General features: G+C 37.0%; 1 protein-coding gene and 1 pseudogene across 3 annotated transcripts; one reads left to right on the forward strand and one right to left on the reverse strand.

Moving 5' to 3' along the window:
• Window positions 1-1,612: 1,612 nt before the first annotated feature.
• On the reverse strand, window positions 1,613-8,934 carry LOC143881804 (protein PSK SIMULATOR 1-like). Of its 3 annotated transcripts, none has more exons than XM_077385094.1 (3): window positions 6,707-8,934; window positions 2,955-3,784; window positions 1,613-2,703 (listed from the first exon to the last, which is right to left on the reverse strand). In XM_077385094.1, exon 1 carries the CDS (start codon window positions 8,637-8,639, stop codon window positions 6,960-6,962), a length of 1,680 nt encoding a protein of 559 aa, XP_077241209.1. In that variant the 5' UTR covers window positions 8,640-8,934; the 3' UTR covers window positions 1,613-2,703; window positions 2,955-3,784; window positions 6,707-6,959. The 3 variants fall into 3 exon arrangements, with proteins under 3 accessions (XP_077241209.1, XP_077241208.1, XP_077241207.1); XM_077385093.1 differs by having other exon boundaries at window positions 2,838-3,784; XM_077385092.1 differs by having other exon boundaries at window positions 1,613-3,784.
• Window positions 8,935-12,138: 3,204 nt separating this feature from the next.
• Window positions 12,139-18,912, forward strand: LOC143880560 (AT-hook motif nuclear-localized protein 1-like; annotated as a pseudogene).
• Window positions 18,913-22,576: the final 3,664 nt, after the last annotated feature.

The raw sequence follows: 22,576 nt of genomic DNA on the forward strand, positions 1-22,576 counted from the left end.
TGACAACCTGTGAAGTCTGGCCCACACACAAGGCTTCCAAGGAGTGGCAATCCTAAGAATGCTTCCCTCCTGATAGGGGTGCAACTCGGGTCGGGTCAGGTTGAAGCCAACCTGAAATTCTAAACCGTCAACCCGAACCCAGCCTGACTCTCAGCCCAATGAAGGCTAACCCAACCCAACCTGAAAAATTAATATCTCAACCGGGTTCCAGCAAACCATGTTTATGTTGGTGCAGAAAATTACGGAAACAGTTTTGCCATAAATGCACTTTGCTGAAACCAACCAATAGGAGCGCCCTTGTAGTTGTTTTTTGCAAAGGCGCCCGTCAGTCTATCATTCCTCTTCTTATAAACTCTTGTCATAGATTCTCTCTATTAATTTGTATCATATTTTTATTTTTCGGCTGTTGATCTTAGAGCATGTATTCATTTCTTCCTATTTTTCTTGTTTGGTTTATATAGGATATTTTGAGTCTATAAAGATGGTTTCCAATAGAATATAAAAGATTATTGGCATTATGATCTAGTTAGAATTCATCTCTGACCATTTGCCATGATGGCACTAATTAGTTAGGCGATCCAGTTAGAAACCCCAAATCAACTATAGATAACATTTCAGTCTAGAGATTTGGGGGTAACTTTAGATACCTAAGGGGCCATTTGGATACGCGGATTTTAGAATCCAGATTTTTAGTTTGAAAACAGTGTAAAAGAGGGTGCACAATCAAGCTGCTGCATGCAGTATAGAACCTGGTTTTCTTACTTAAAATTCAAGAATTGCAGCTTGATCATGAACCATCCTTTACACTGCTCGGGAGGATAGATGGGGCGATTCAGGTGAGATCCAATGTAGATTTAACTTTCTATTCACTCGTGGGATCCGGGCGGTCCCGCGGGGGAACCACCACGGCTCCTCTCTTCTTGAGAATCCATACATTTTCAAACTAAAAACCTAGATTCTAAAATCCGCGTATCCAAACGGCCCCTAAATCTCTAGATTGAACTGATTGAAGTCTGATCCATGGCCGATTTGGCGTTTCCTGGCTTAGTCACGTCAGCAGCTAATTAGTACGAATCATGGCAAATTGTCAAGGCTGAATGCTAACTTGGATAATTTCATGATCTTGTAAAAGGTAGCCTATCTTGGTGACATTTTGAAGCTCTAAGATCTATATTCGATTGAAAACAATCTTACTCAAGACATCCTATATAAACCAACCAAAAAAAAAGGAAGTCGCGATTAGATTTTCTAAGATTAACGGAGGAAAAAATAAGGGGAGTGATAAATCGACCCCCAAATGTCTTAAATCTACCCCCTATGACCTATGTGCCTTTCTCTCTCCTCTGGGTTAGAGAGAGAAAGAGGAGAGAGAGACACATAGGGGGTCGATTTAAGATATATGGGGGTCGATTTATCACTTAATATAAACTGAGAGAAAATTCATGACAAGTGTTCATAAAAAATAGAACACCTAAAAGAAATTATGGCATGCAACCATTGACTCAGCACGCTTCTAGAAAGTTCTAAATAAAGAAGTCAGAAATCTAGTAATAAAATGAGCATACAACAATATTTAGGTATCAGAATTCTAAAATAAAAGAGACCAAAGCAATGAGCGTAAAAAGATAAAAACAAGACAGCGATCAGTAATCTACAGTTTCTCCTCATTTTTGTTCTCTACTCTTTTCTCTTACAGGGAACCAGAACAACATCTACACCAAATACAGTAATTTATGGGAAATTATTTTTTTTACAAGGGGGGCGCATAATCCTACAGGGGGTGAAAAGCTCATCTCCCTAATTTATTTCCTATTCATAACAAAAGTAAAGAAAAATGATAATATAAATTTAGATCTTCTTAATTAGTCAATAATTACAAGAGGAGCTGGAACCCATACGGGGGTGGCTCTCTGGCTTAAAGTCATGGGTGTGCTCCGCAGTGACAATCTCTTTGGCTTAAAGTCGTTGGTAGGCCCCCCAGTTTGAATCCCCCGGGCTTACCCGATGCCCGTGGTTTATAGGTGATTGCACGCATCAATAGGGAATAGTCCCGCCCTAAATTTTTGGTGGGATACTCTGTGTCATCAAAAAGAAGAAAAACACAAGAGGCTGGGAATAAAAGATAACCCATTTAGATGATTTTGAGAACAAAGATGATAAAAATTTAGATTTTCTTAATCAGTCAACAAGAACAAGAGGGGCTGGGAATAAAAGATAACCTATTTAGATGATTTTGGGAACAAACCTATTTCAAAAGCTGATAAGTTTCAAAAAAAATAAAATGAAGAGGACAATCCAAAAAATTAGGTTTCCTACTTGGCCGCAGCAAGAAACGGGCCACCGGATGGATCAGACCAGAAAACCCCAAATCAGCCATGGATCACACTCCGATGTAGAGAAACTTTCATCTTGGAGTGGAAATTTGACGTAGCTTATGATCTTAATATTGACACCCCATTGTCGTCCAGCCATGGTCAGGCACAGTGAACTTGTCAGTCGAAACTGCATGGATATTTTCAAGAAACACTCAGCACCATGACAAATACCATGAAATTCTGCTGCTATGCACAAGGCTCCTTGGCTCTTGCCAAATACGACCCCTGCTGGAGCATGCTGAGGCATCTCTACACACAAGAGCTCTTTGTTACTGGGTGCGTCAACCAGACTGGAGATACACAGGAGAAATGTGTGGATGACATGATCCTGTAGATAGCAGAGGAAGTAGATAAGTTGGGGAGTGTCAAAGCCACTCACCTTGTCTTTCTCATGAGCTTCTACCTGGTACCCAACTGAAATTGTTTCCAGATTTCTTCCACTGAACTAACTAAATTAACTACCTGGGTGTTGCAAGAAATATTGTTGGCTGCCACAGACAACCACCAACACTATAGAATGGAAGATGACAGAGCTTCTTTGTAAACCTGGATTGATAAGCGAGGCCAGGGCGATCTTACCAGTCTTGTCAGCTGGAACAGAAAGGCTGAAGAGAGGGGCATCAAAGGCCTGAGATATCCACAGGCTGTGGTGAAGGAGACCTTATGGTTGCATCCTCATACTCTCATATTCCTTTCCTAGCACCATGTACAACATTAAAAGACACTGACTTGATGAGGTACACTATATGCAAGGGGACACAATTTTCAGTTCTGCCATTTGGAGCAGGGAGGAGAACGTGTGTAGTTCTGCTGGCAAACCAATTGCTTCTGCTGGAACCAGCTCGCTGCTTCACTGTTTCCACTGGGTTCCTGTCGTAATGTCACTCCAGAGTTAAGGGATATGACAGAGAGGATGGGGATCACCTTGCAGAAGGCCATTTCCTACAAGCAACACCTATACCTCACAGTATAAGTTTCGATGCAACCATGTAGATGGCCTTGTCTGGAAATTCTGCTCATTCAAGGCAGCCTGTGATTTTATGCTAAGAGGCTAATAAAGCTCCGAACTGGTTAGATAGGCAGCACCTAAACATATATTAAATGAGGTCCACTAACACAAAGAAACCTCTTCTGCTTCTACCATTAGTTACTGCCAAAACAGTAACTAAAAGAATATAGGCTAATGCAAGACATTTTTTTTTTTTTTTGGATGTACTGGAGGGCTGAATTGCCTAGGAATCATGATAATCCAGACGAGAAGCTGCAAGTGGAAGGCTCCTAGAGCTATACTAGAGTGCTTTTCTTTTCAACATTTCTAAAAGCAACAACCAAAAACATCTGGGAAATTTTTTTCCCAATATCAGCAATTCCTCAACCCAACCCACTAATGATGAGAATCAAACCTCCACCTATTCATAGCACATGATACAAACATGAAGATAAGGATATGAGAACACAACAAAATTATAACAAAAAAATACTCAAGCTACAAACAAAAGTGCCATGAAATTAGTTGCACAAAACAGGCTAGAACAGCTTATGGTTTCAGGGCAGCGAATTGACAATTTACAAACTTTAAGTAGGAGCTCTTACAGGAGCATCCCTATATAATTACACTTACAAATTTAAATTATGTATCTACACTAACATTCAGAGAATACTTCGGTGCCCTCTGAGGTTATTTAAAACCTTAAAAATGGAAAGTTTCCTTTAATTTAATAGCTCAAAAAAGTAATTTTTTTATAGCTAATAATGATCTTATACATGTATATTTTTATAAAAAGTAATTTTTTATAGCTATTAAATATCTTATAGTTGGTGATGAAAGCAAAGGAAGGTTTGGAAGTGGGAATGAGATCTTGAAGATGAACCAACATTTTCGTTGGAAGACTCATAGCAGCACCATAAAGAATGCCTTTAAGAGTAAAAGTTACCCCAACTCAAGTGTAGAAATAAATAATGAAGGTTCACTCACCATAGTAGTGAATCTAGTGATGCCAAACCCCAATCATAGAGCATTCATGAGTCAAACTGCAGACCCAAAAGGGGGTTTAAATCCTAAGGTTTAGGTTCAATCTGAAGTCTTTTGAAGTCTAGGATCCAATTTAAAGGGTCAAGAGTGGTTAAGGGCGTACTAGGGTTAAACCCTAGTTGATAAGATCAAAATTTAATTTTTGAGCTTATCCAAATGATCAATTGGTAGGGTAAACCCTAGTTGATAAGATCAAGATTTAATTTTTGAGCTTATCCAAATGATCAATCGGTAGGGTGATCGACCAATCGGCCATGCCCAATCCAATTGGTCCAAAAGATTCTAATCCTATAGTTTTGGGATTTTGGGGGGTAATTTTGGACGGTATTTAGGTAATTTTGGGTATTTTTTTATGGTTTTAAGGGGATATTTTGGTAATTCCAAGGGCAATTAAGATTTCAAGAGTTTTCTAAAGGGCCTATGGAAGATGTACTTTAGGTTTCTAGGTGCTCGAGGTTTTTTAAAAGTTCTAACAACCTAAGGATTTTAGGGTTTCTAGTGGTTGGTGTTTTGAAGTTTTAGTCCATTTACAAAGTCCAATTCCCAGCTCATTTCAGAGGCTTCATTCATCATTGGTTCCCCGTCTCAGGGCGACAAATGTCAGGTCAGCCGGGCCAAAATGAGGTGTCTACCAGTGCATACCAAGTAGCTATAAGTTGCTACAAAATGCCAGGCTTACATATGGACTCCAGTCATTAATAGGCCATCTCCAATGCCTATGTTCTTAGCATTTTCTCATTAGAACAATAGATACAGAGAGTAATCAACCCGACTTTGATGACACCTGAATCCTAAGGTCGTGTTCGTTTTGGATTTTGAGAACCAATATTTTTTAATAGCATTAGAGAATCAATTTTGAGATCAAAACTGACTATTGGACTCGATTGCATTTAATTTTGAGTCCAATAGTCAGTTTTGGCCTAAAAATCGATTCTCAAAATCAAAACGAATAGGACCTTAGCAGTCTATGATTACTAAGCTAAACACATCCATTTCATTTGCTAAATCACATAACACACACAATACATCCAAAGTTTTGAATATTGGTTTCAGTATGCATGTCGGTCACCATGGAAATGAAAACATTAGGTTTCAGTCATAGATTTTTGTAGAAATCCTATAAATCACGAAAGTTAATGGAAATGAGTGCAAATGATGGATATTTAAGATAGAACTTCAAGAAATGATAGAATAAGGGCAAATATACATTTAAAAATCATCATATACGACAACTATCTATAACCGTTTAACAAGATCAAACACCTAGTGACATGTGTTGTCACGTATGTTTGGAACAATAAGGTCTATTCTAAACTAAAAATGTGTACAACCACATATTCAAGTGCTTCAAGTAAATATAAAATATAAGAAAAAATAAATGCATTCACTAATTTCATAAAGAAAGTACAATATAATGATAACAAATTAAAATTTTATTAAATAAAATAATTAATGTTTAAAATAAAAAAACAAATGACTCCATTAATCAATAGACCGGGAAAGAATAATTCACATGTAAAAAAACAAAGCTAACATGTACATATGATAAGTTTCTAAAAAAAATAGTTTTTTTCCTGTTTTTAACAAAAATAAAATAAAATAATTGATTTTCGAAATAAAAAAAATCTGACTCCTTCAATCGGTAAATCGAGTAGGAATTCATATAATAAAATTAAAAGCTAGCATGTATATATGATTAGTTTTTATTTGAAAATATTTTTTCCAATTTAAAAAATATATACATAAAACCATGAAAAATGATTTTTCATGCACTAATCCATCTGCAAATGCATCAAATCAATAATTAATAATGCATTTGCATAAAAAATAAACAAGGAAAAAAAGCACTTACGCATAAAAAATGTGAAAACTCAAGCTTCTTTATACACTTTGGTCAAAATTTCAGCACGCTTACCGAAGTTCTGTAATTTTCATATTGAAGTGGTAGTGTTTTGGCTAACATGACATGATAGGAATGTTACCGAAATACAAACCTGTCGGTCATTTCATGCCTGCTTCAACCAACATTTAGAATTGGAACCATGAAAACATCCATAAATATGAGTAATATAGAAGATATACAAAACAAAAACTGTCAAATTACCTATAGGAAAGCTTTCATATGATAAATTTTACACATAATGTGGAAATATGAACATACACCAATCGAAGGGCCGTGGCGAGTTTAATGGTGAAGTGACAAAATGTCTTATACAGTGAAATGGCACGAACGGCCAATTCAATGGCCACGAGCTGCAGTTCATTAAAAAGGAAAAAAAATCAGATGCTCAACTAGTACCTGAACTGCTGGAATTGGAAATGCTCCTCGGTATTAAAGAATTCAAACGAACTAAAAGCTACACATCTCCCTTGACCAAGCAGACAGCTCAGATTCCACAACTATATCCAAGAAATACACCATTGCTGCCTGGTCAATCCTCACGAGCCATCCTCATGAATCGCCCCATCTAAACACTCCTAAAGTCTCAAATAGATAGATAGAAACACTAGCCAGATGATTCTTAGGCATCAACTCTAAGAAGATACAGAGGTCATACATTTCCCTCCAAGTAATCATCAAATTCTAAGCTGCTTGTGGCTTCCAACAAAGTTTTTGGATTAAATTCTCCATGGATCCTACAGAGGTAATTCAGGCCAACAAGAAGCTCAGTAATCACTGCTTCCGTCTTTGTCTGATTCGCAAAGAAAAGGGTTTGCAAAAGAAGCACATTTGTCTTTGAAACCAAGTGCTGCTGTTCGAAATTCCTCTCAGACTGCCACCTTATCATGTTATGAGCCAGTGGAGCTAACCATTTAAGTATTCTTTCCAAGGCATCATTCCAATCCGCCGCAAGACTGGCGTCGTAAACAGAAGAGGCCAAATTCTTAGTGTAGGACTTAAGACGTGCCCTCAGGGCCGCTCTTATACTCGTGGGTAGCATATTGTACAGGTCGTCTCTTGTGTCGGGAGCAATCAGGTGGGGACACGACACCAACTTCTCGATTATGATGATAATGTTTGCGTAGAGTGGAGCTAAAGCGGCAGCTCCAAGAGTCAATGGAGGAGCATTAAAGAACAACCTCCTTTTTGAACTAAAGAGGGATGCTAGATTCCCATTGAGAATACTACTCCCATCAACAAAAGTTTCGACATTGGACTCTTCCATTCTATTAACAACTCCTGAAACAACACCATTCGACCTCGAATACCCACGTTCAACTGGTGTGTAGGTCGTTAACTCCTGGGTCTCAATCCCACTGCCTGTCATGCATCCTACGAAAGGTACCCCACGAGCCGACCACTTGGGTTTCGATCGCAATTGTCCACTGTTCATTAAAATAGGGCCGGATTTCGTAACAGATCTTCTTCCATTCATAGGAAGAGGCCCCGATTTCGTAACGGATCCTCCCAGAGGGCCCGAAGTGAATTTCCCGAAATTGCTAATCTCCGATGGATGAACTGATGATTGAGCCAACACAGAAATAGACTGACTACGAGGAAGATGATTCAGAATTCTAGACTCACTACCATTTCCCCCAATACCAAAAACATACTTGATCCTTCCAAATATCGTGAATAGTGATCTCACCAAAATCCGAACCACATAATCATAACTCCGATTCCACAACGAATTTTCTCTAATATACTTCACCTCCTGCCTCTGCCACACAACCTTCCTCTGAAACTCAACCAAATTCTCCCTACTTAGATTATCACAGCTCTCACGCATTCTCTTCAAAGACTGTTCTAACTCAACTAAAACCTCCATCTCCTGGTACAAATTCGCACTAGCCGAAACAAATCTCTCCATCTTCTTAACCTTTATCCTCATCTTCTTCCAATTAAACTCCCAACCATCACCACCGCGCTCGCCTTTGATCAGATCTTCAAACACATGATCCAAACCCTGCAACACAGGGTTTGAACACCGCTTCCCAAGCCGTACAACGGATCGTGCGGCAAACCCTAGACCGTCAATCATCTCTGCTAGAGCTAACCCTAGGAGGAAATCCTCATCTTCCGAGACGAGTTTTTTTACGCCCTCCGAATTCAAGATCTCATCTCTGAGCAGGACCACTTGTTCATCACTCAGAGAATTCCAGAGGTGTACGATCTTCGACATCAAGCTCCCGATTTCAAACGCCAAAACCCCGATCGTAGCCTTCTCAGCCTCCGCAGAAGAAGACGATCTACGACCCCATAGACGACTAAACCACGACTCATTCACCATCTCTGCTCTAAAAGATAAAGCAGAAACCCTAACCCTAACCCTAACCCTAACCCTAAAACTCGTACGGATGGATCTGGGGAGTTTAAGATAGGATGGAAAAAAGATTACCAAGACGCCAACATTTTCGATGGAACGAGTTTTGGGATGCAATTTGAAGTGAGTTGTTCAACCACGACTCCATAAAAGACGAAGATGTGAAGAAAATGGGAGAGAGAAGAAGATAATGGGAAAGAGGGTTTTGAAAGTTTGTGTTTTTAGGAAGGTGAGATAAGCGTACTGTAGAGAGTCAATGAAAGATAAGTAAAAGTTGACGGAAAAATGGGATAGGGGATATGGCAACGAGAGTCAATGAATGACGAGTAATAAAATAAAAGTAAAAAAATGAGATCGGGGTCAAATAGCCGCAGGCGAAATAGACGGAGAGAATGTATTATTTATTTATAAACAAGGAAGCATAAGTGGGAACTTGGGCCATTCTTTAAGCTGAAACTTGGGCTGACCCAAAATAACCTGGGTCTTGGGTTGGGTTTCAACTTCTAATCCAACCTCACCTGCCTCTTATAGCCTGCACTATGAAATTCTTAGATATGGAATGACATGACGAGCATTTTTAAGTGTGTTGAATGTTGAAGTATAAATGATTAAATGACACGGACTCCAATAGCTTAAGCTTGTGAAGTAATTGGTGATTTCACATGGTATTCGAGCCCATGACTGTTGCAACACTACTAACGGATTTCATTGAAGTGATTGAAGATTGTTTCCTATATTGTATAGTATATACTCTGGACACTGTTTCTAACAAGATACTCTCTTATATCTTATATCACTAGTTTTTTTATATTAGGTATTAGTAATAAAAGAGTATAAAGGGAAGTGATATATGCACCCCTTCTGATTACTTGGGACACCGGCAGCAGTGTATCAATGACACGTACACTGCTCGGTGTCCCAAGTAATCAAAAGGGGGGGCATATATCACTTCCCAATATAAATTATCAGTATAGGAATAAAGGAACAAAGCTTGTCGTGCAGGTTCTTGGTCAGGACAAAAAGATATAAGAGATTATAGATTTATGGAGCATTAGTTATTGGAGCGCTAGCTTTATATTGTATTAATATATTGCAAACATTCTCTTAATTAGTAGTCTAAATGCAAATTAATTTGGAACTCAAATTGTAGCGGCCCCATTACATTGCAAATTTGCTACTTCACTTGTATAAATAGCAGTAATAACAAAAAATCTTCCTCTCCACCCACACTCCATAAAAAATGATCAAAATACACCAATCGGGTAAAACTGAGTTGACTAGTCATGAAAATGACCAAAATGTCATTAGTCCTGAAAAATGTGATGATCAAGCATGTTGTTGTTGCATATGGCATGTGTGTTTTAACGCCTGGCCATGGGTATGACCTTTAAATTGCTATTAGAGTGAGATTACTATAACGGATATGCTTTTGTTATCTTAGCAACGACATTTCTATGGTGTCAATGTCTTAATAGTATATATTGTTTTACATTTTAGGAAAAAAATATCTTATTGAGTAAGATATTCTACTCAACAAAGCCTTTGTCCCAAACTAGTTGGGGTCGGCTAAATGAATCCTTCAGAAAAATTTCATGAAGAAGGTGAAAAGAATCTACCCGGCTCTAGTTGGGTTCTTCTACGTGGATCATTTTCTTCCATTCTATCCTATGCAAGGTCATGTTCTCTGTTATGTTCCTAGCTATCAAGTCTTTCCTCACTATTTCTACCCAAGTTGTATTCGGTCTGCCCCTACCTCTTTTTACTCCATCAATTTGGCACGAGTCACCTCTTCTCACCTGAGCATCCAAAGGTCTGTGTTGGATATGTCCAAACCATCTTAAGCGGTGCTCTCTCATCTTCTCCTCAATTGGTGCCACCCCCACCTTTGTACAAATGTCTTCATTTTTAATTCTATCTAACCTTGTGTGGCCACACATCCATCTAAGCATTCGCATCTCCTCTACACTCATCTTATGCACATGCTGCTTCTTGGTGGCCCAACATTCTGAGCCGTACAGCATGATTGGCCTCACAATTGTCTTATAAAACTTTCCCTTTAACTTCGTAGGGATTTTACGGTTGCACTGAACTCTTGAGGCAAGCTTTCACTTTAACCAACTTGCTCTTATTCTATGGTTAACATCCTCTTCAATCTCTCCTTCCCTATATAGAATTGAACCAAGATAGCAAAAGATATCCCTCTTAGGTATCTCCTATCCAGTCATATTTACTACATCTTCGTCCCGCCTCCTGTCTAGTCATATTGAGTAGGATATTATGAAATATTTTTGAAAATTTGATTCCATTCCGACGTTAGTATAGAAGGTGTCAAATGCTAGAATCAGAAATCATGATTGATCCCCTAGATGAATTCGAGTGCTTATAAACACTGGAATTGGAATCGTTATTCCGTTTATAGGGGAATTGGAATTAGATTGGAATGTGACACTGAAACCGACTCCAGCAATCCAAACGCACCCCTAATGCTTTGAAATTTTTCAAGGAAGGAGGAGTGGCTGTGGCTTTAGCAACCCCCCCCCCCCCCCCCCAAACACGTAATGATTATCTGGCCATTGGATTGCAGCCGATCGCCAATTTGCGGCTTCGATTGGACCCCTCCCCTCAACCCTGTATCTCCTTCATTTTCAGGAAAACAAAAATAGGGTGGAAACATCATTTCCCTTTTTCTTATTACAAAATCTTTATAGTAGCCCTCGCTTGCCCATTCATGGAAGGTTATCTCAAGATTCGCGATGTAAATTGATACGAAGCAATATTTTTCGGCAAGAAAATAAGTTTTGGATACGCGTTCGTTGTTTTCAAGTACACATTTACCCTTAATTTGTATCATAATATCAAAAAAGAAATAGCGATGAATTTGTTTATAAAAGGCAAGTACTTAATTTTGCTCTCCCCCATTGGTAGGACTTATTGGACCATCTCCAATAATATACAAAATTATCCTCGACATTTTCATAAATCCCATCAATGTCATTAATTAGAATTCCTCCTCTTGCTTAATTTTGGTTATTTTAGCTAATTGGCAACTAGAAATATGATAATAACAAAAAAAAGAAAAAGAGAGAAGTAAAGCATATCTAAATCTAATAAGGAAGAGAAGTAAGGCATATATCTAAATCTAATACATATTAGATTTGAATATAGTGAAAAACCAAAATGGGTAGTTTTTTAATATAAATGGGCAATTTTGTCATTTCACTTCAAGGGGTACTCTCGTAATTCTCTTATAATATAGACCAAACATTGTAAAAAGCAAATTTCTCCATTGATGGACATGATAATCACCACCTTCACCCGTATTTCTCACATAAACCTCCTACTTAAAAAAACCCACAAAGACAGAATGGTGGTCTTGTTCTTGCAGTAGTAGGCTTTTTCTTTTTTGCCATCCATACCAGACCAAAGGATTCTACCATTACTGATATTTGTTTCGTATACATCGAGCATGGCGATCAGAGATGGTCTATTTTCAACCACTCCAGTGAATCCAACTGAATCTCCATTGCCAACGGCCGAAGCGGTCGATGGGGGGTTGCCACAGCAAGTGATGAATATGGGAATGGGAACAAGCATGGGGAGAGGCTCAGGGAGGAGAAAAAGAGGGAGGCCAAGGAAATTTAAGCCAGAAGGGAGCGTTCCATTAGCGAGTTCTTCGGCATTCTCTCCTCCTCCTTTGAGTTCTCCTGCAAAGCGGCATAGAGGGCAGCCGCCGGGATTCGGAAAATGGCAACGCCTGGCTGGAGAAGGTCAACAAGGGCAAGGTCAGTTGCCAGTATTGAATAGAAAGAAAATTATCTGATTTTTAATTTTAAATGGATATTTTATATGGATTCAGATTTATTTTATCAAGATTGAATCGAAAGAAAATGATCTACTTTCTAACTTGAATTGCATGGCTTACATGGATTCTGAATTCTTTTATCAAGATTAAATTGAATGCCTTATATGGATTCTGATTTCTTTTTATCAAGAGAATCGAAAGAAAATGATCTGACTTGTAGTTTGAATTGAATGCCTCATATGAATTCAAATTTCTTTTTTCTTGAATGAATCGAAAGAAAATGATCTAATTTCTAGTTTGTATTTTATTGAGATCGAGATCGAGATCGAAAGAAAACGATCTGATTTCTTATTTGAATTGGATGCTTTATGTGGATTCAGATTTCTTTTATCAAAATTGAATCGAAATAAAATGATCTGATTTCTAGTTTGAATTGGATGCTTTATATGGATTCTGGTTTCTTTTATCGAGATTGAAAGAGAATGATCAGATTTTTAATTTGAACTTGATGCTTTGTAAGGATTCTGATTTCTTTTATCAAGATTGAATAGAAAGAAAATGATGTGATTTCTACTTTCAATTGGATGCTTTATATGGAATCTGATTTCTTTTATTTGATGGTGGAAATAATTATAGGTTATGTAGTATGATTTTAGTTTGAGAAATTGTCGCGCTCTGTCAAGAAAAATATTAGTTAATAGAGTGGGGTTTAGTGTGAAGAATCTAGATTGTGGTATATTTTGTTCTTTATTTATTTTGTTTATGTTATATCATAGTATAGTCAACTCAATTCAACAAAGCCTTTGTCCCAAACTAGTTGGGGTCGGCTAAATGAATCCTTTAGAAAAATTTCATAAAGAAGGTGAAAGAAATCTACCCGGCTCTAGTTGGGTTCTCTTCTACGTGGATCATTTTCTTCCATTCTATCCTATCCAAGGTCATGTACTCTGTTGTGTTCCTAGCTATCAAGTCTTTCCTCACTGTTTCTACCCAAGTTGTTTTCGGGCTGCCTCTACCTCTTTTTACTCCATCAATTTGGCACAAGTCGCCTCTTCTCACCGGAGCATCCAAAGGTCTACGTTGGATATGTCCAAACCATCTTAAGCGGTGCTCTCTCATTTTTCCTCAACTGGTGCCACCCCTACCTTTTTACGAATGTTTTTATTTTTAATTCTATCTAACCTTGTGTGGCCGCACATCCATCTAAGCGTTCGCATCTCCGCTAAACTCATCTTATGCACATGCTGCTTTTTGGTGGCCCAACATTCTAAGCCGTCCAGCATGGCTGGCCTTACAGCTGTCTTATAAAACTTTCCCTTCAACTTGGTAGGGATTTTACGGTCACACTGTTATATCATAGTAAAAAAAATGGAAAATATGGTCATTTTCTAATTTGAATTGGATGCTTTATATGGATTATGATTTCTTTTATTTGATGGTAAAAATGAATGTATGTTATGTAGTATGATTTTAGTTTGGGAAATCGTCGCATTCTGTCAAGAAAAATGTTAGTTATTAGAGTGGTGATTAGTGTGAAGAATCTAGATTGTGGTAGATTTTGTTCTTTATTTGTTTTGTTTCTGTTATATCATAGTATAAAAAAATGGAAAACGGGGTAATTTGATGAATTTCTCCGTTGGTTAGTGTTAGAAATGAAATTTTTGGTGAATCAGTCTGCTTGTGGGTGAATTTGATTTGGTAGATCTTGGACCTTAATGCTTGCATACATAACAGGGAGAGATTTTTAATGCTTGCATACCTTAATGTTTGAGTAGAGAGTTTAGTATGATTAGATTGAGATGATGATTTTTTTATTCTTTTTGTTATTTTCATAAAAGACTTTTAACTGACTATAGACTTTTGCTCTGCTTGCATACATAACAGGGAGAGATTTCACGCCGCACACCGTGACAATAGCACCAGGGGAGGTAAGAAATTGAAAATGCACGTGGACATTTGCCTTTTCAATTTTTTTCTTTGTTAGGATAGGATGAAATTTGTCTACTTTGCGGTCATATATATTGATGTTTGTCATATTTTACCCATCCCTTGTTCTGTAACTACTGGTAAAATTGATGTTAATAGTGTTTTGATATGGAGGGTATCATGACTAAATCTCTTTTGTTGCTTGTAGGATGTTGTGCGAAGGATACATTCATTCTCTCGTAATGGTTCTCGTGCCGTTTGCATCATCTCTGCCATTGGTGATGTTTCTAATGTTACTATACGCCGACCCAATTCTTCTGGCAGTACTATAACATATGAGGTATGGATAGAATCTATTGCTATCTTTGAATTCCCATGAGATTGTTTACAGGTTTATTTCTTTGAATGACTCGCATGCACAAAGTATTCTGGTTTTGTTTTTAACTTTTTTTTTTAATGTTTGTATATCTCCAGAGCTTATAAGTTATAATGATGTAGAATGGCTTATTTTTCTTCTTGTTTGCCTATTATCGATGATTTAATTATGGATACCTTTAGAATCCATGGGTTCCAATTTTACCCTTTTATTATTTGTCGATTTCTACTATCCTCCTTTTACATTTGTGTATGAATTGCTTCTTTCCTTGCCATGGATGTCCTGTCTTTGAGACCTGAGCTGTTTAATACATTTTCATGCAGGGCCGCTTTGAGTTATTGAATTTATCCGGCACCTTCGTACCTTCTAATAATGGTGGGGTACATGACAGGACTGGTGAAGTTAGAATTACACTCACAGGCCATGATGGTCATGTGGTCAGTGGTGGAGTTGTAGGCTTATTAATGGCTGCTAGTCCAATCCAAGTAAGAACTCGATTCATTACATTAATTGGCCCTTGAATCTTAGATACATTTTAGCATTACCTCTGTTGAACGTGCTTTTCAGAGTCATGTATTTAATCGTTTGTTTAGATTTAGAGTTATTTTATCTCCGTATCCAGTTCTTGGATTGACCCATGTCATCTTACCTACTCCTTTTAGATGTCAAGGGAAAGAAAAAGCTAACTATGAGCCTAAGTATTGAACTAATCTCATATATCAACACTAGTGAGGACTAATCTCATATATCAACACTACTTAGGAAACCCGTGGGATGCACGGGAAAACGAACAAATGCAGCAGTACTTACATAATATTAGAAACTGAGAAATAAAGGAGAACGAAAAAAATAGGCCTAAATTGATCCATCAATGCCCAATAAAAAGAAAAAAATGACCAATTTGGAAGTCTATGTCGGTAGATACCAATCCAATTGCATCATGCAAATTCCAATTGGTGCCTGCCTATAAGTAATAGTCATTGTTGTTTCCAAGTCATTCCCAACCTGAGATGCTATGTAAACCTGCACCTACATTAGGCAAACTTTGCATATCAGTAGCAAAAACAAAAGTTAAAAACTGCTTATTAGGCATGAAGCTAGAAAATTTAATCCTAATCCTAACCCTCCAAAACCATCCAAAAATTAGGAAATGAAACCAAAGAAGACAATAAACATTACCCTCCCATTATTAGTAACACCTAAAAATTCTCTTCCTCTCACACATTTCCAAATCATAAAATAAAGACTTTCAAATACTAATCTAATAAAATTCCTAAAACTTCTCCCAAAATAAATAGCAACCCTAATTAAATAATCTCTTAAAATCTCTCTTAAATAGAAATTAGTAGCAGTAAAAGAATTGGCAGTTTTAATCTTCAATCAAACCTCCAACAAAATCTCTAATCTATCCATATCCCAAATTTTCTCCAACTTTATCTCGCTCTCTCTCTTTTTAAACTCTAAAACCTAGCTCTCATTGGCTAAAATTCCCAACTCAATCTTATCTCAATGAAATATGGAACTTCCTATAACATTCCTAAATAACCCACATCCCTTAAAACTCTCCATAGATAGCCATTGATAGGATTAGATTATATTTTCTTAAATTATGATTTTCCAGAAAATTCAAAATTTGGAATCAAGTTTGCTTTGAATACTAATTTAGCTGAATGCTAATTTAGATTGAAAAACAAACAGAAAAGTAAAAAATAAAGAGTGCAATACATTATTGAATTACTATTCTTGTATATATTAAAAAGACTAAATGGAAAATCACCAAAAGCAAAATTGATTAATGCAATCAAACTTGTACGAGATTTAGAGTCCAATAAACAGTGTTGGAAATACATTTGGTTCACAAAACCCAAAACAAACAGGGCCTTAATCTTGAGACCAGTTATCAGCTTTTTGGACGAAAAATCCAGAAAGGCGTTATTTTTCTTTTATACTTTAACACTCCCCCGCACGTGTGGCCCACTTGGCAAACACGTGGCACATGTGGTCCCACTTTGGGCTGACCATTGCATGTGGATTTTCGCTATCCTGGAGGTTTGAACTCGAGACCTTTGGCTCTGATACCATGTTAACTAACCAAACTTCTCCAATAGCTTAAGCTATTAGAGAGCTATTAGAGAAAGGCGTTATTTTTCTTTTATTCTCTAACACTTGTATATATTAAAAAGACTGAATGGAAAATCATCAAAAGCAAAATTGATTAATGGAATCAAACTTGTACGAAATTTAGAGTCCAATAAACAGTGTTGAAAATACATTTGGTTCACAAAACCCAAAACAAACAGGGCCTTAATTTTGAGACCAGTTATCAGCTTTTTTGACGAAAAATCCAAATTGGTTAGGACAATATGTGAATGCCTTAATTTTGAGACCAGTAATCAGCTTTTTGGACTCAAAATCCAAAAAGATCATGGCCAATGTTATAGTCAGCGTGTGTGCTTGCTTAATCTAAGCATGCAAACATGCAATAACAAAACCCATCAGTGTAAAAAATCCAGAAACATAAACTCAGTTGATGTTAAAACAAACGTGACAATAGAAATTGAGACAGAGTAGAGGGACAGAATGACTTTCCGCGAAATTGTCTAGGAAATCCCTATTCAAATAGAACCAAAGAATTTTAAGAAAAAGGGTTGATGCACTGCAAAAAGATATTTATGGAAAAGGAAGTCATTAACAAAATCAATATTTTCATCCTGCACAGATGTCCATTCGTTCCTTCAGTGTGTGCCTCTTCAACATTATATGCATTGAATGAAAAGTATAGCATTGAATGTGATTTGGAACGTTATCCTTTCACACCTATACGCATATGCTGATGGGTAATTAATGGCAACATGCTTTTGGGATCGTGTGGTTTGGAAGGTGATTACAGAGGGAAGGTGTTTTGAAAAGAATCTGTGTAAAGTTGGGAACTTGGGAAGGGAAAATTGAAGGGAGTTAACTTATTGAATTAAATAGAAATGTATGGTAGTTTATATAGAGAACGAAAAGCCGCTATTTAAGTAGGAGGCGACAAAAAATTACGGGGAAAAACGAAATTCGACTTGTGAAAATTGCAATGCCACGTTGGAATATTTTGTGCCAGGTAGACTTGAGGAGGAAGGGGAGGCTTGCCACGTCATCGTGAACAGTGAAACAGCCCTTCCTCCTTATTATATATAGATAGATATTTAAGTTTAGGAAAAGGTTTTTGTGAGCTCGAGCTCAAAAACCCCATCTCCCATAGTTGTCTGACTCATCGAACCTATTCATTCCATAGAACCTTACATAGGTAGGGTGTCCTAGAGGAATCATCTCCATAGGATCATCATGGTGTGTTGATTTGTGGAGGTTTAAAATGGATGGCTTGAAAATGAGCTTCCATAGATTGAATGGTTAGGATGTTAGTATGGAGATGGTTTCTTAGGAACACCCTATCTATGTTAGGTTCTAAGGAATGTATGGGTTTGATGAGTCAAACAACATGGAGAAGGTGTATTTATAGAGCTCTAGCTCAGGCTGAGCTAGAGCTCAAAAACCTCGCCCTCATATAAGTTACCTAACTTTGATATCTAGATCCTTCAAAAACTTTAGTACCCAAGCACGGGATAAGGATTCTTCTGTTATTCTTAATTTACTTGTTCGGTTATTTTTCTAGATGACAGAAATAACTGTGATTTTATCTATAACTCACCCTCAATAAGGGGATGCATATGCATATAATTCAAGGGGAGATTGTTGTAAATAAGATGACACAAGTCTACTCACAACATATGCGACCACCCCACACTAATTGCCTATACCAATGCTATATGGACATTACACTGATATCTATCTTAGCATAAAATTGTGGCTTTGACCATATCGTAGTTACCATATATCAATGCTATATCTATCTTAGCATAAAATTGTGGCTTTGGTTATTTTACCAGCTTTGTGTGGGAAGTTTCATACCGAACACTGACAATGAGCCTCAAAGGAGATCGAATCCTGAATCTTCGATCCATTCAGCCATTCCAACTACTTCAGGCATGCATGGAGATGCCGAGAACAGTCCGAGTGAAAGCCAAAACCCAGGTCCGACTTCTTGCCATACAGGTCAGCATGGTTCACAGCCCACATCCAACTAGAAGCCTTAATACTGATATAAACATCTGGGGAGTAGCATGAAGGTAACTTTTCTTTTCTTTAAACACAAAGATGTTCTTCAAGCTTAACTACTCTAACTGGATGGCTGGCGTATCCATTAAGGTTGAGAGTACAAAGAATTGCAGGACATGCAACTGGGTCACTTAAGTAATGGAATCATTTATTTTATGTCCTTAAACTTTATAACTTTTGGATTTGGGTTGTTTGTTTGTTATTTTAAGCTTCTCAGGACTAAAGATTATGGTTGAAACTTTTCCTTTTTTCTGGTAATATTTGAAAGTGATAAACTCTCAATAGAATCTATATTGTCATTTAAGAAACTTCTTTCTTTGAAGTTTCCTTCTTAATCTTGGGTGAATTTTAAATTGGTGAAGACCTCTAAGGGGTTTTGATACTTGATATACTATTACTCAAGAATATTTCAAAGGAGTTGGGTACAAGAAAATGGGGATTGATATCTGCACTGCCATATTTTTATAATGACACTACTCACTTTGCTTCATATTTTTCTAATTGGATGTTGATAGCATCTTGAGTATTGCTACAGCTGTGATAAAGCTAATTAAAAGTGAAATTTTAGGGGGATGATGACGGGTACTGAATTCAAGATCTGAAAATCAGAATTTCATCTCTGGAAATAGATTTTTTAATGAGATTATGGTTTTTACAATAAAAATATTTCAGAAAATCTAATAATAAAGTTATTTATGATTATATTAGAATTATATTTAACTTACATGATTTTAATGCATTCTCTAGTTTTAAGTTCTGCACTACACTTAATGGTTTTTGTCAGTTTCATATATATGTCTTCTTTGGAGAATTGAATGCATTGGTTCTTATTAGTTTCATAGATGTTTTCTTTGGAGAATTGAATGCATATAGACTTGCTAGAATCTATATTCTATATTTTTGGAACCACATCCCTGTAAACGTAGTTTTTAATGAAATTATGGTGTATTCAATTTGAATAATAAATACGGCTTACTATCCGTTCAGCTATATATTCTAACATTCTCAATTTTGGTTAGGTCATATTTGTTTTGAATTTTAAGAATTGATTGAGTCCAAAACTGATTAATGTACTCAAAATTACGTTTAGGTCATGTTTGGCAGCCATGTATTTTTTCCCCATGGAATATTAGCTTATTTAATAGCGTGGGAAGGCCGGAGAGGGAGAGGCCTCAGAGAATGTTACGAGCCCGATCTTCGTAGATGGAAGATCAGCCTCTTGACCCACTTCGAGAGAAGGATCAATCCTCCTTTGTGCACAAAGACAGACTTTCTGCAACAAGTTACTTCATCTTTTCAAAAAAAAAAAAAAAAAACTACTTACATGTTATTTATAGAAAACCCACTTGACCACTTCCTCTAAAGCTCCTACCCAAGCCAATCTAGACAACCCTTATCTCTAAGATTCATATCCATGCCAAACAACTAGCGAGAAAATACCACAAAATATTAACTAATTTATTCTACCTAAGTGGGACCTAGGCATGTAACAATAATGTAACATTCCACCCCCTTGAAATCAACCTTGTCCTCAAAGTTGGATTATTGAAGAAAATAATTTATTCCATCGGGTCTAGATCTTATCGGGTATAATCTTGTTGAAAAACATAGTTGACATCAGCCTTTCATGTTTTTCAAAAATAGTAGTCGTGATCATTCGAGCCCTGCCTCCAAAATTCGTAGTGATCCAAGTTGAAAAGAAATACGATTTTTCATGGAGCAACATCGAAATGACAGAATGATTGAATAGTTGAACAAAATAAATATGTTTATGCTCAACTAACCCATCCTTGTCGCCATCAATTCTTGCACTTTCTTTACCCAAACATCAACATTTTCAAAATTTTGCTTTTCTCCATCTTTGCACATTTCCTTAATCGCTATGCTGATTTTGTTCAAGCCTTCAGTAAACCATCGATGCCCTTTCATCAATTCCATAACAAATTACTCTGATCTTTTGAAAATCGTCATGTATGGAATCCAAAATCTCCCAAGATGCAGTTATGGCGCAAGATTCGTAAGATCAATTGCTCTGATAGCAAATGTTACGAACACAAATCAGTTTGCAACGTGATTGATCTTCTTAGAGAGAAGATCAGCCTCTTAACACACTTCAATTGAAGGATCACAAAGACACACTTTATGAAACAAGTTTCTTCATTGATTCAAAAAAGGCTATTTACATGTTCTTTATAGAAACCCCAATTGACCACTTTCTCTAAAACTCCTACCTAGGCCAGTCTAGATGAGATAGATGAGAAATTATATGATGAAAGGGCATAAAAACACATAAAGGTAGTACAATGCAAGTACCACCCATGGTATTCGATCCAACAATAGTTTCTCAAAAAGGGCGCTGCTGTTGGATCAAATAAGGATTGGATGACGAGTACATATTTGTACACCACTTCATCATAGAATTTCTCAAATCCAGATAACCCTTGTCTCTAAACTCCTATCCATGCCAAACAATTAGAGAGAAAATACCGCAAAATATAAACTAATTTATTCTACCTAAGTGGAACCCATATCTAGGCACGTAAGAGAGGGATTGAGTGAGGACAAGGTGAGAAAAGGCTGAAAATAAGAAGACGAAAAACTCCACTCAAAAAGCAATTTATTTTTTTCCTAGTTTTCCATCCACTTCCCACCCTCTCTTCAATAGTGCCCTCTTAAGAGGGAAACAATTAGTTAATTCGAGGAAACTCGGGCTTCCAATGAGTTAATTCGAGGAAACTCGACCTCCAATGTCCTAATCGCACTAAATTTGATTATTCATTTATGAGTCATATGACATTTACATTATATAGAAATTGAAGAAAATAAAATAGGAAACTTAAATTAGTAAACTAGGAAGAGGATATTTAAGAAACGTACTAGAATATGAAAATAATGTAAATAAGAAAAAGCATACTTAAAAAGGAAAACTGGTTCTAACAACCCAACCCCAATTTTCCAAATCGCCAGGTTGGAAAGAATTGGGTTCGAGTTGGCCTCATTTATAAGAAAACTCATAAACATAAAAGTTGTCCCATATAAAGAGAAGAACACTTCTCTGGTTAAGTGTTCCGGCCAGTTCTCACCGGAGATGGCTAGAAAAGTCACTTTTCTTTCAGATTTATGAAAGAGGGTTTCATGTTCTTATGAAAACTTAAACTTAATATATCTTTTTAGGGATTTGCTAGGGTCCATTGCAAAAGACTTTTCACGGCCGTTCTGTCGCAAGTCAGACCATCCACCCAGTGAATGGAGACAAAAGTTGCTGTCTTCATTCACAAGGTGACTGCCCTGACATGCGACGGACCATCCGCAAAATGCCTTTTTCGATGTATATTCAAAATTTGAGGATGCCATAAACATGAAAGTTATTCCATTTATCATTTTCAGATATTCTCCCAAAAAGCTGTCAGAAGCCAATTAGAAAAGAAAAGACAAGCTGAGTTTGTGCAGTTATTAAAATATGGCAGTGCAAATCAGTATCCAAGGGTACTGGTGTTGGCACTACTATGTTTTAATAATTGCACAAACCCAAGTTGTCTTCTTTTCTTTTCTTTTTAAACAGCTGCCCAACGTCATTCCAGTTCCCAAAAGGCTCTCAGAAGCCAATTGGAAAAGACAATACAAGCTGATTTTGTGCTGTTA

Source organism: Tasmannia lanceolata, unplaced genomic scaffold, assembly GCF_043159265.1.
Source record: "Tasmannia lanceolata isolate RefF3 unplaced genomic scaffold, GAP_Taslan_0.1 ptg000007l, whole genome shotgun sequence".
Lineage (NCBI taxonomy): Eukaryota > Viridiplantae > Streptophyta > Magnoliopsida > Canellales > Winteraceae > Tasmannia > Tasmannia lanceolata.